The sequence below is a fragment of the Bactrocera tryoni genome, chromosome 3 (assembly GCF_016617805.1).
Source record: "Bactrocera tryoni isolate S06 chromosome 3, CSIRO_BtryS06_freeze2, whole genome shotgun sequence".
Taxonomy (NCBI): Eukaryota; Metazoa; Arthropoda; class Insecta; order Diptera; family Tephritidae; genus Bactrocera; species Bactrocera tryoni.
Genome location: NC_052501.1, coordinates 23,980,628 through 23,993,406, shown reverse-complemented (window position 1 = coordinate 23,993,406; position 12,779 = coordinate 23,980,628). Strand labels below are relative to the sequence as shown.

General features: G+C 37.2%; 2 protein-coding genes across 3 annotated transcripts in view; one reads left to right on the top strand and one right to left on the bottom strand.

The window, feature by feature from the left end:
• The window catches only part of LOC120770406 (peptidyl-prolyl cis-trans isomerase-like 3), a 104,479-nt gene extending 91,987 nt beyond the window's left edge, over positions 1-12,492 (top strand). Inside the window, exon 6 of the transcript XR_005704931.1 lies at positions 12,290-12,492. The gene's annotated coding sequence lies outside the window, so the exon portion shown is untranslated. The remainder of the gene's footprint in view (positions 1-12,289) is intronic.
• LOC120770405 lies at positions 6,849-7,586 on the bottom strand. Of its 2 annotated transcripts, none has more exons than XM_040097839.1 (4): positions 7,521-7,586; positions 7,311-7,457; positions 7,084-7,254; positions 6,849-7,017 (listed from the first exon to the last, which is right to left on the bottom strand). In XM_040097839.1, the coding sequence occupies exons 1-4, from the start codon at positions 7,578-7,580 to the stop codon at positions 6,856-6,858; spliced, it is 540 nt and encodes a 179-aa protein (XP_039953773.1). In that variant the 5' UTR covers positions 7,581-7,586; the 3' UTR covers positions 6,849-6,855. The 2 variants fall into 2 exon arrangements, with proteins under 2 accessions (XP_039953773.1, XP_039953774.1); XM_040097840.1 differs by having other exon boundaries at positions 7,311-7,473; positions 7,521-7,565.
• Positions 12,493-12,779: the final 287 nt, after the last annotated feature.

The following is a 12,779-nucleotide window of genomic DNA, read 5'->3' as shown; positions in this document are numbered from 1 at the left end:
TCATCATAAACTGTGCTGAGGGTTTCTAGGTTGATAAAACTAATAAAAGTAGAGTCCTATTCCGAGAAACATATGATTATATTCTGAAGTTATGTTCAACTTTATCCCCGTTTTATACACATGCCTAGGTACTGTTCTAATATTTCTCCCTTTTAGAATACACGTAATTGCTTTAAATCCTGTATCCACTTAATGTTTACCATACGACTTCTAAGAACCGAACCCATCTGCAACCACTCAATATCTTCCAGTAAATACAAAATTAAATATCTCTTGAATATACTCGTTGACCCTGGTCAAAAACGGGAGTAAAGGATATACAAGTATCTTTATCTTGATTTTGACTCTCTGTTTGTTTGGAAAGTATATGCTATGGTGGTCCTATCTGACTCTGGTCAAAAAAGGGAGTAAAGGATATACAAATATCTTTATCTTGATTTTGATCTCTCAGTTTGTTTGGAAAGTATATGCTATAGTGGTCCTATCTGAATAATTTGTTCGAAGATAATAGCCTGGCCTTTGAACATAATATATGCTCAATTTCGTGTAGTTTCGTACAAAAACTGTATTTGGATCGGTCAGTTTGTATGGCAGCTATCTGCTATAGGGCGGTTCCGATAAATGAGCAGTTTCTTGGTTAGAAAAAGAGAATTGCAAAATTTCAGATCGATACCGAGAAACCGTAAGACTAGTTTCCGTATATACAGACGGACATCGTTAAAACGACTCAGTTCGTCACGATGATTAAATATTTTTATATAGATATACTACTGTGGGCCAAAAATAGTAAGACTTTATAATTTTTTTTCTATGTTGGTATGACTGTCAGTGACATCTGTACCAAATGTCACCTCGAAATATGCATTAATGTATAGCATATGCTTTTCTTTCTCAAGTACATAAAGTGCATTCGGCGATTTTTACGATGAGTGAAATGAATGCGAATCGAATTTTCTGGTACCGAAGCGTTCAGAATGTTGGGAAAAGCATTCGATAATAATTGTGTGTCACGAGCAAGTATTTTTGATGGGTACAAATTACTCAAAAAGGGTCGAGAACACGTTGACAACGAACCACGTCCAGGATTGGTGCTTGAGAATAAAATAAAACAACTGCTGTTTGAGAATCGACGATTAACAGTCAGAGATCTTACTGGCATCGTTGAAATATTGGAAGAATTAGTGAAAACCATTTTGAAAGACCACGATTGGTTCCAAAATCACTTAATTTTTTTAGAAAAACAGAGTCACGTTAAAGTCTGTGAAACAATGCTTTGCGACTACAAGGATGTCATGGAACATATTATCACCGGCGATGGTTTTTGGATCTATGCTTACGATCCGAAAACAGATGATCAATCGGCTGAATATCGTGGCAAAGGTGAGACGTAATAACCACGTAAAAGCAGGCCAAAAATCAAGGTTATCTTGAGAGTTTTCTTCGACTATCGAGGTGTGGTGCATTCCAAACTTCTTCCGACCGGCCAAAGTGTGAACAAGAAATACTATTTGAGTGTTATGCGTCGTTTGCGCGCGGGTATTCGTAAAAAGAGGACGAGTTAATGGATCGACAACTCTTGGTTTGTACAACACAATAATGCACTGTCGCATACACTGGATTGATTCTTCGTGAGTTTTCCGCCAAATTTTCAACCAATATCTTGCCGCAACCACCGTATTCGCCTGAGTTAGCTTCGTTTGACTTTTGGAGAAACCGTTTCCAGTCAATTTAAGACATTAAACGTAAAGTGCTACGCACAACGAAGACTATTTCGGAAATTGACTGTAAAAACTTGTTCGAAGATTGGAAAAAACGTTGGCTTAAATGTATTGAGGCCAAAGGGAATTACTTTAATGGGGGAAGACATAGTTTTTGAAGAATAACTTAAGAATTTGAATTGAGTCAAACTAACCTAAAAAGGCGCTTGAAATTGGTATTTTTCCTAGCGGTACATCTAAAATACACAGATCAAAAAATTGCGTATGTATGTGCGTGTATATATTTATTTTTACCTTAAACGGCCTTTGGCTCTTTGGCTTATAAATATTGAACGGCGCAATGCAATGTGAAAATATGTATCTTCTATTGGCTTTCCTAGAGCATGTAAATCCAAACACACATGCACAGCACAGTGATGCATGTATCGGTACTACATATGCATGCATGCCTGTGAAATGGACCTGGTACGCAGACCTTCTTATACTTTCCGACTATTTGGTGTGGTGTGGTGTGGTGTGGTGCGGGCCTTAATGCAGAAGCGATTATTCGCACAGCTGCGCGGTGGTAGATCAGGAGCCGGTCATAAAATGCCTTTCATATGCGCCAATACTCACTTGTAAACTTCAACTTGCAAATATCCAAAGCCAAGCGCACACACACATATGCTGCACCCGACACTTTCTCATATGCCGCCGCACCGCTTTGGCTACGCCACAGAGCTAGCAGCCACGGCGCGCCAATATTTTGCGCAAACGCTCCTGCTACACAGCTACAGAATCAACTTCGGCTTTGGCTTCCACCAATTTGGCCTTAGACGCATTTACTACGACGTCATAGCTCGGCGAATGAAGATGATTTATAGAATCATTTTATTATTTATTGCTCATTCAAATCGCTGTCAAATGAGTTGGTAATTAATTAGGGTGATTTAACAAAAGCTCCAAAGCAGCTTAAGGACTTAGTGGTACGGGCGATAGAAGTGCCAAGCGAGAGTGTGTGTGAGAGATAGAGAGAGGTCTCGCGTACTAAGTATGTGTACTTAGCAGCGGTGTTGTTGCAATTGAAGCGGCGATTTTCCGAGTTGTTCATGATTCGGCGATGTTGTTGTTATGTTGTTGAGCTACTCTGTCGATTATGGCTTTATTATTAGACACTCTAGTTACTACCAGGTGTCACAGTTACATACATACATTTATACATATGTATTACTCGTGTGTATGTATGTGTGTTTGCATGCATGGCTGCATTTCTTTCTATTTAATGATTTATTTTTGGAGAACAGGAAGTTGAAGTAGGCGAAAATAAATTCAGAAATACACTTCGTGTGTAGAATTTGTTGCATTCCGTTATAGTACTTATTTGTTGCATACAAATATGGAAGGAGACCACTGAGTTCATTGAGTCATTGATTATTGAGTATATTTATGTGGTAAGGTGAAGCTGAGGTTTGCAGAAAAGTACTAATTTCCACAATTTGTTTGGGTGTAAGGAAAAATAAATAAAATTTCTCTCGCCTTAAGAATTTATTAAACACGTGTTTGAATGTTCTTTATATTAAGATTAAGAGTCACTGGTTCGGAATCATCTTCTAGTTGATTCTAGTAGGAATTCATGATATCTGAAACACAAAAAAAAACAAGATATTGAACTACATAACACCTGTTGTAAGCAAGTTCTTCGTTTTACTTAAAATTTTCATAGAACATCGGTCTAAGAAAAGCTTAAGTTATAACCTAAACATTAACACAACAACGGATAATACTACTGCTAAAGTTTCTAGAGTATACATGCAATAGTCTTCTTTTGGACTCTACACTGGTCAAACGTTTTAAGTTGTTCTTCCTTTTCGCTGTCTGGCACCAATTGGAGATTCCAAGTGTAGCTAGGTCGTTTTCTACGGTTTTTTCAACGGAGTGGAGGTCTTCCTCTTCCTTTGCTACCCCTGGCAGGTACTGCGTCCAATACTCTCAGAGCTGGAGTGTTTTCATTCATTCGGACGACTTGATCTAGCCAGCGTAACCACTGTCTTTTCATTAGCTGAAATATGTTTATGTCGTCGTATATCTCATACAGCTCATCGTTCCATCGGCTGCCGTATTCGCCGTTACCAATGCGCAAATACCCATAAATCTTCTTTCGAACCTTTCTTTCGAAAACTTGTAACGTCGATTCATTAGATGTTGTCGTCGTCCATGCCACTGCAGTAGTATGTTCTGTAGAATTTGGTCTTTGTTCGTCGAGAGAGGACTTTACTTCTCAATTGCCTAATCAGTGCCATAAAAGTTCATGACAGTGTGGAAAGTTCTCTGAACGCCATTCACTTAGGAGTGGCCAGAAACGATTATTTTATGTATGACTCCAGCAGCCCACGACTTCCGGTCTTAGACCAAGTATCCTCTTACCATATTTTCGACGTATATTTATAAGAATTTGAAATTTTTTGGTATCATTAGTCATTATCATTATTATCATAAGTATTAACGAACGGGTAATCATCACTCAACAGCTGTTGATTATATCCTCGGGAAGTTACTTTGCAATTGTTTTGCTGTGCATTCTTCAATAAAATACCAATAATAATATTTCTCAACTGTTAAAATGAAATCGAAAACGTTTCGGTTGAGTTGTTGCATTGATTTCAAGCTTTGACGTGGAGCAGGTTTAAATCAAAAAGCCTTATTTAAAAATTTCAATTATTTAGTCTTTTAGTTTTTGAGATTTAGATCTGAAATTTTGCACATGTCTTTTTCTGTTCAAGAAGCTGTCAGTTTGTCGGAACCGCCGATACCGGACCACTATAGCATATAGCTGTCATATACACTGATCGATCAAAATTAATTTCCCAGCTGTCAACAAAAATCATATTTTCTGACGTAAAGAGATCGATATCGACGATTGAGCCTCTATGCTTAGAAATGGAAAAAACATGCTCGACAGATTTGTCAAGGTTTTCATTGTACCTCGGTCATTGTAACAGGTTGTTGAATAAGTTTTGTCGTTCGATAAGAAAAACACAATTTTATGATTCAAAATACACATTATTATTCAGTATAAGCTCCCTGAACATTATTACACTTGCTCCAACGATCCCCCAATCTGTGGATCTCTTCTCTGAAGTGAGAATCCGGAAGGTCTGCAAAATGCGCTTCAACAGCCGTTTTGACCTCTTCATTTGATGAAAAACGCTTGCCGCGCATAAATTTTTTGAGTTCTGGAAACAAATAGAAGTCGCTGGGGACCAAATTTGGTGAATTCGAACTTTAATTCATGGATTTTAGCCATTGTCAAAATGCTCTTGTGACACCGTGTATTGTCCTGATGAAAAAAAATTTTTTCTTCTGCAAACCGGATCTTTTTTCACGAATTTTTTCCATGAACTAGTCCAAAAGTTTGCAATAATATTCAGAATTAATTGTTTTACCAGTTTGCAAGTAATCCACAAAACAAAATTTCTCTCGCATCCCAAAAAATTGATGTCATAACTTTCTTAGCTGATTTCCGGAAACGAACTCGTTTCGAAGCCGAACAACCAGGTTTACACTACTCTTTAGCCTCTTGTTTTAATTTAGGATCATGGTGATAAACCCAAGTCTCATCTATAGTGATGAATCGATGCACAAAATCCACTTTCTCCTTTTTAAAACACACCAAATGTTGCTGAGAAAGTCGCATTCGAATATGTTTTTGTTCCATTGTTAGCGAATGTGGCACCCATTGCGCACACAGCTTTCTAAAACCCGAAATTTTATTTAAAATATGGCTCACACTGCCTAATGAGATGTGTAGAGCTTCTACTAAATCTCTCTCAGTCAATAGACGATCTTCTAAAACCATATCCTGTATTTTGTCTATGATTTCTGATGTTGTTGCGCTTTTCGGACGTCCTTCACCTGAATCGTCTTCACGACCACGTTTAAATTCAGCAACCCATCTTTCACTGTTCTAATTGTAGGTGAACAATTATTATACTTTTTTAACATTCATTTGAGAATTTCGATAGGTGCTACACCTTCCAAAAATAAGAATTTCACCACTGCACAATATTCAGTTTTTTCCATTGCAAAAAAATACTGTGACACGGCGACACTAAATGGCTTGTAAACAAAGAAGGAGTTGACATATTGAAATGAAGCTTTACATACGTTCATATGAAGAGTGTACCAACAAAACAAAAAAAATTTTGGGCTGGTAGCAACGTCCTCTCTTATCGAACGACAGAACTTATTGTGCAACCTGGTATATCGATAAGCTTTCAGGCCCTATTTAAATGCATAATTCTTGTTTTTTTTACCGGACAAATACGTAGGCTGCCGTTTAAATTTCCGGTTTCGGCAACCCGAGTATTGCATTTTGGCAATTCACAACTTTTTTGTGAAGTTTGGTGCTTTTTGATGTTATACAAATTCAGAACATTTTGATTTACTAGCGACATTTGTGTTGTTTACAAATACTTCAAATATTCATTTCGGTCACAAAATAGAATTAAAGCGCGAACATTTTCCCGCGATTATTTTTTACGACTTTCAACAGTGTATCGAGAACTTAAAACAATTTTTGGCGATGAAGCTTCATCAAACACCAATATTTATCTATGGTATGTTGAATTCAATCGAGGTCGTAGATCGCTCCAAGACGAATTTCTCGAGGGTCGTTCAGAATCAGATCGTTCGTCATGCCTGTCATGTGACCTATTGTGAGATTGAAACAATTATAGGCGTTAGTGGCATCAGCATACTATTTATGGATTTCAATATTGCATGAACATTTGTCTTAAAAAAAATTGTTCACTTTGGATCCCACACAATTTTTCAATCGCTCCAAAATAGGTTCTATCGATCAAGAGAAATGCTCTCACACATCGACTGAAACACCTGCATTTTTGAACACTCAAAACATCGATCTGATGAGGTATCCTTCGTAAAGTCCTGACTTGGTACCGAATGACTTCTCTTTATTCCCGCACGAAAAAAAATAAATTAAGAACTCAACGTTTTTCAACACCCGAAGAGACGGCTGATGCGCCTGAAACATGATAACCGCTTAGTAACCGTATTAAAAAACTGTATTTCTCTATAATAATCACCTTAGGTATAATTAAATGAATCACCTTATGTAAGCGGTAACTAGTTTACACTTTTATTTTCGATTTTTCGCCGAAGCGACACTAAAGGAAAGATTCAAATTTAATACTGACATAGCATCATTGTGTGTTCTAACGAACATTTTATATTCAGCATCAGGAAGAAAACCTTCCACTATGAAAAGCCATAATGGCATACGCGTTACATTCATGTTACCCTGGTAAATTGGAATAAGTTAGTAGTAAACAAAACAAAAATGAAAACGTAGTTCTGGCATACGAACCTGTAGTGGACACTTTGTGCTGCTTAATCTGCGCAAGCTCACTGCCATGATATTATTGATAGCGACATTGCCACCTTTAACCATTTCCCACTTACAAACATCTACGGATGCCCGCATATTCAGGCTTTCGTAATTACCCAATTTGTTGCGGCGCAATAACTCAATATCTATCTGTGAATAAATGAAGTACAAGTACCGATTTATGATCTATATATATATGCCCTTACCAATAAAGCTTTCACTGGCTTTATAAAGTTACAGGCTGCAGTTAGGTATTTAAATTTTCCACGTCCCTGCTGCAACAGGCATTTGGAGGGATCGCAAACTTCTCTATTAAAATCACATTCCAGATTGGTGGGCATAACTGTCGGGTGCTTGAAAAGCGTAAAACTTTATATATATAAATATATTGAAAACAAAAGTGCAAATGTACCAACCACATATCCGAAAAGCGCGAAATTTATAAATAAAATGTGTTGTATCAGCAACCTTGCCATTTTGAAGTGATCGAGTATCAAGCTATGCGAAACGAAAACTTTGTCAATAATAGCAGTCAGTCGCACACGCACAAAATAATATAATCACCTCTGATTGATTTAGTGTAATTGAGCTAAATTGTTGAATTATTAAATATATGCATTGTTTTGAAAATGAACGCGATTGACTGTGATTCGAACTTCTGATATGGAAATTTGGTAAAAACTGGAATTTTTATTTATATTATTTTCAGCTCAATACACTCATTCAATATCAGTAATATGGTATGTACATACATACCAATATGAGCAAAAAAAATAGCAAGACTTTGTGCATAATTTTAAAATTCGTTATTTATTCTTCAAAATGTTATCCCCCTCGACGGTAATACATTTGTGCCAACGTTTTTTCAATGCTCGAAGCAGTTGTTAAAGTAAATATCCGGAATAGCCTTCAATGCGCGTAGCGATTCACGTTTCTTCAATTGACTGAAAACGGTTTCCCCGAAGCGGTCGTTTGAGTTTGCTGAATAGCCAGAAGTTACACGGAGCTAAATAAGGCGAATAAGTGGTTGCGGCACCGTTGAAAATTTGATCAAAAACCCTCCAAGAATCAATGCAGTATGCGGCGATGCATAATCGAAGAAAACTATTAACATATACTTGATTTTTGACTTGGTTTGACGAGGGTTTTTCGTGCTCGGCTCACCTTTACCACGATACTCGGTTGATCGATCGTCTGTTTCCAAGTCGTAAGCATAGATCCAAGATTCATCGCCTATAATAATACAAGGTCTGTCGCAAAAGAAACAGGACTGTTAAAAAAATCGCCTTTTGGATAGCTGAAATATCCTGAAACCAGGCAAATGAAGTTTTCCAAATAGGTAAAAATCACTTTTTTTCGGCTTCTTCTGATCGTGAACCACTCATGCACATTACTTTGGGATAGGCACTGATCACCATAAACTTTTTTCATCATTTGATATGTTTCAGTAAACGTTTTCCCAAGTTTAAAACAAAATTTAATATTTGCTCTTTGTTCAAAATGCATTTTACGACCGACGACCAAAAGCTGCTGTCACTTTTTGATCGATAACATCGATTGTAGTTATCCAATTGTCTTAAAATTTTTACGAAATGTCAACAAGAGATCGAACTTTTTATTTCATATACCCATCAATAGGTGGCGCCACCAGAAACAGTTATATTTAAAAAGTTCTGTTTCTTTTGCGACAGACCTTGTATGTTTCATGATATCCTGGTAGTCGAGAAACATTGTTTCACAGACCTTAACGCGGCGATATTTTTCAAAAAAATTGAGCGATTTTGGAACCAACGGTATTTTCACTTCTCTTAGGCCCAAATGTTCCTTCAAAATGGTTTTTACTGATCCTTCCGATATTCCAACGATGCCATTAAAATCTCTGACTGTCAATCGTTGATTCTTAAGCACCTATACCTTTATTTTATTGACGGGTTGATCATCAGTTGCTGTTGATGGCCGTCCTGGACGTGGTTCGTCATCAACGTGTTCTTGACCCTTTTGGAATAATTTGTACCAATCAAAAACACCTTATGCACTGCAGAAAGACAAGCGTATAGTAAACAATAATGATTATTTTGATGTGACATTTGGCACAGATGTATACAGGCTTTGTCCGGAAAGTAATAGGACTGATTGATTTAAAAAAATTTATTGAACCAATTCTTACAATTCTTTAAAAACATTTAAAAACAAAAAAAAACGTTGACTTCGGCTGCACCGAAGCTAATATACCCTTCACATATTACATTGGGGCCTTAGAAAATAATTTATACTAAATTTCGTAAATATATCTTGTAAAATGCAAAAGTTTTCCATACCAGCATTTGATTCCGATCGTTCAGTTTGTATGGTAGCTATATGCTATAGCTAACCGATCTGTCCAATTTCTTCGGAGATTACATTGTTGCCTTAGAAAATAATCTATACCAAATTTGGTGAAGATACATGGCAAATGTGAAAGTTTTCCATACAAGAACTTGATTCCGATCGTCCAGTTTATATGGCAGCTATATGTTATAGTGGTCCGATATCGACTGTTCCGACAAATGAGCAGCTTCCTGAAGAGAAAATGACGTTTGCAAAATTTCAAAAGGATATCTTAAAAACTGAGGGACTAGTTCGTATATACATATACAGACAGACGGACGGACAGACGGACAGGGCTAAATCGACTCAGCTCGACATACTGATCATTTATATATGTACATACTTTATAGGGTCTCCGACGCTTCCTTCTGGATGTTACAAAATTCGTGACAAACTTAATATACCCTGTTCAGGGTATAAAAATAGGTTCCTTCTGCGTCGATGCAGCGCTGCCAGCGCGATTTTCACGCATTGAAGGCGTCACGGAAGGCATTCTTCCTAATAGCCTTGAGAGCCAAGGTGCATGCTGCTTGGATCCCTTTTGTCGTCTCAAAATTCTTTGCTTTCATAGGCCTTTTCAGGCAAGGAAACAAAAAATGTGGGGGGACACATCTGGGTTGTAGGGCATCTGCGGAAGCGTTGGGATGCCGGCCTTGGTTAGGTAGCTGTTCACAAGAAATGCTGTGTGAGCCGCGTCGCTGTCGTGGGGCAATCGGCTGCGATGCCTTGTCGGAAACCGATGATTGTTGACTTGTTTGCATGTCAAACTCATAAATTCATGTCTCATCGGCCGTTATTATACTCTCCATGAATGTGGGATAGGAATTTGCACGATCAAATTCTCAATATCCAAGGAGACCTGTTTACGGTCCTCTTTTTGGTAAAAATTCAGCTTTGTTGGGACGAGTCGAGCAAGAACGCGTGTCAGAACCAAAATATTCACCAAAATCAATAAAAATTTGATAGAGTTACGCGGTTTTTGAAGTAGATAATTTCAAAAATCGAACTGTGACGCATTCTTGATTAGTCCAAAGTCATTATGTCGTATAAACCAACAAAACTGTAAATAAAAAATAAAAAAAATACAATTTTTTAACTTATTCTCGATATATGTACTTAAAATACTTCAAAACAAAAGTTTTTCATGGTTCATACGATAGAGAGGCACTTAAAGAATACTCATCTAATTAAGCGAACTGATTAGAATTTAAGACATCGTTACGACCGCATTGAAAAAAGTAGTTTCAAGGAAAGCGCGTTTCAAGTTTTGAGTTCAGACTAAGGTCATGGAGTTGTCACAACATTAAAATGGCTTTGAAAATACCTTGAATTTTGAAGATTTCTTTTAGAGAGATTGCAAGCTATCGAAGTTTGAAAGAACAAATTATATTTTTAAATTCCTAGACTCTTAAATTCGAGTTAGGGATATTTTTAAGGCAATCATATTTTCGAGAACGAATCGGGTTATATCGAAGTCTTGAATTAATAAATGTTTTACACACGAAGTTATGGTAGTGCCATAGAAAGGCTTATTTATGAACTACTTAAGATGATTTTGAAACCAAATGAGTGAATTGAATTGAATTGAGCATAAAATCAAGATTAATAATTCTTATGAGATTTTTTCTCACAGCTTCATTTATGGTTAAATCTTTGGTAGATTATGCAAGGTGCGTTCCAAAGTAAACAGGACCTTTAAGAAAAAACAGAACAAATTGTTTTTTTGCAAAATTAATTTATTTTATTCAAAATAGTCTCCTTCTGCTTCAATATAGCTTTTTGCAGGGTCCAAATGCATATCGAACGAGTGTTTTAGCTCGTTAGCCGGTATGGCCGCCAGTATGCCGGTGCAAGCCTTTTGGATGCCCTCTACGTCGGCATAGCGCTTTCCTTTCATAGGCAAATGCATTTTTCCGAAAAGGAAGAAGTCGCAGGGCATACCAGGTGAATACGGGGAGTGGCTAATGGTTAAATTGTGATTTTTGGTCAAATAATCGGTCACAAGCTGTCCTGCGAATGTTAGATTCTGAGCAATTTTTGGTCGTCAGTCAATTTGTACGGAAGAAACCGTGCACACACCTTTCGTAAGCCCAAATGTTCGGTCAAAATGCAATAAATCGATTTTTTGAAGATTTTCAATTTCATTTCCATGAATTTCAATGATGATTTCGGCTGATTTTTGATGAATTCACGCACTGTTTCGATGGAATTTCCGGTGACAACCGATTTTGATTGGCCCACATGTTGATCGTCATTTATGTCCCCACGACCACTTCGAAAACGTTGAAACCACTCGTGCACTCTGCTACGGGATAGACAATCATCGCCATAAACTTGTTTCATCGATTGAAACGTTTCGGTAAAAGTTTTACCAATTTTAAAACAAAATTTAATGTTGGCTCCTTGTTCGAAGCTCATTTTCGCACCGATAACACAAACATACTGACACTTAAAACGTAATAACTTCACTTCCAATCGATGAAATGTCATGAAATTCTCACTGGACAATCGATAAAGATAGCAGATTCTAACGCACCAGTCGACATATATATAGATGGCGCCAAAAATTCAAAAAGTCCTGTTTACTTTGGAACGCACGTATGTAGATAATCGATTGGTCAATTCAACACGATTTTCAAGAAAAAAATATATATATATTATTTATGTACATATGTATATGTAAATATATAAATATCAAAGGTATATCGGATGTACTTAATTATTTATGCATATTTGAGCGATTTATCGCACAGTAGCCGCAAATATTATTCACACATTCCAACTAACACCGCACACAAATTCTGTTATCTAATTGCAGCAAAACTACTTAATGCAACATTTAATTAAACAGCAAATCCAACAGCCGTTAAAGGCGCCAATAACAGCCTTGACTGACGCGGCGGCGGCGACACACAACAACACACGCACACCACACACAACGCTCTACGCCAAACTACAAATAGTTGCGCTAAAATGGCAATAAATACTTGCACAAGCTAATTCACCAACAAATGTTGTTATTGTTGTTGCGCAAATAAGGTGTTACTTTGGTCACGGCTGCTGTGTCAACAGATGACGTTTGGCTTGCACTTGGCCAGTTGGCAGGCATAAATTAATGAAAATCCACTGAGGTGAGTGTGCGAATGTGTGTTGCTGGCAACATGTTGCTGATATATGTATACAGAGTAGTGTATACATGCTGCTACGATTAAGCGCTGTTTGCATTAAAATGATTTATGCCAACGAATTGACATGGACACGGCCGGCACAGAGGCGTACAAAGGCGGATCGGATACATACGAACATAT

Bases quoted from the DNA above. Each gene is read 5' to 3' on its own strand.
- LOC120770405 (XM_040097839.1), bottom strand. From the start codon at position 7,580: ATGGCAAGGTTGCTGATACAACACATTTTATTTATAAATTTCGCGCTT. The intron at 7,458-7,520 runs GTTGGTACATTT...ACGCTTTTCAAG, and splicing joins TCGCGCTTTTCGGATATGTG to CACCCGACAGTTATGCCCAC. The intron at 7,018-7,083 runs GTTCGTATGCCA...CCAATTTACCAG, and splicing joins GCACAAAGTGTCCACTACAG to GGTAACATGAATGTAACGCG.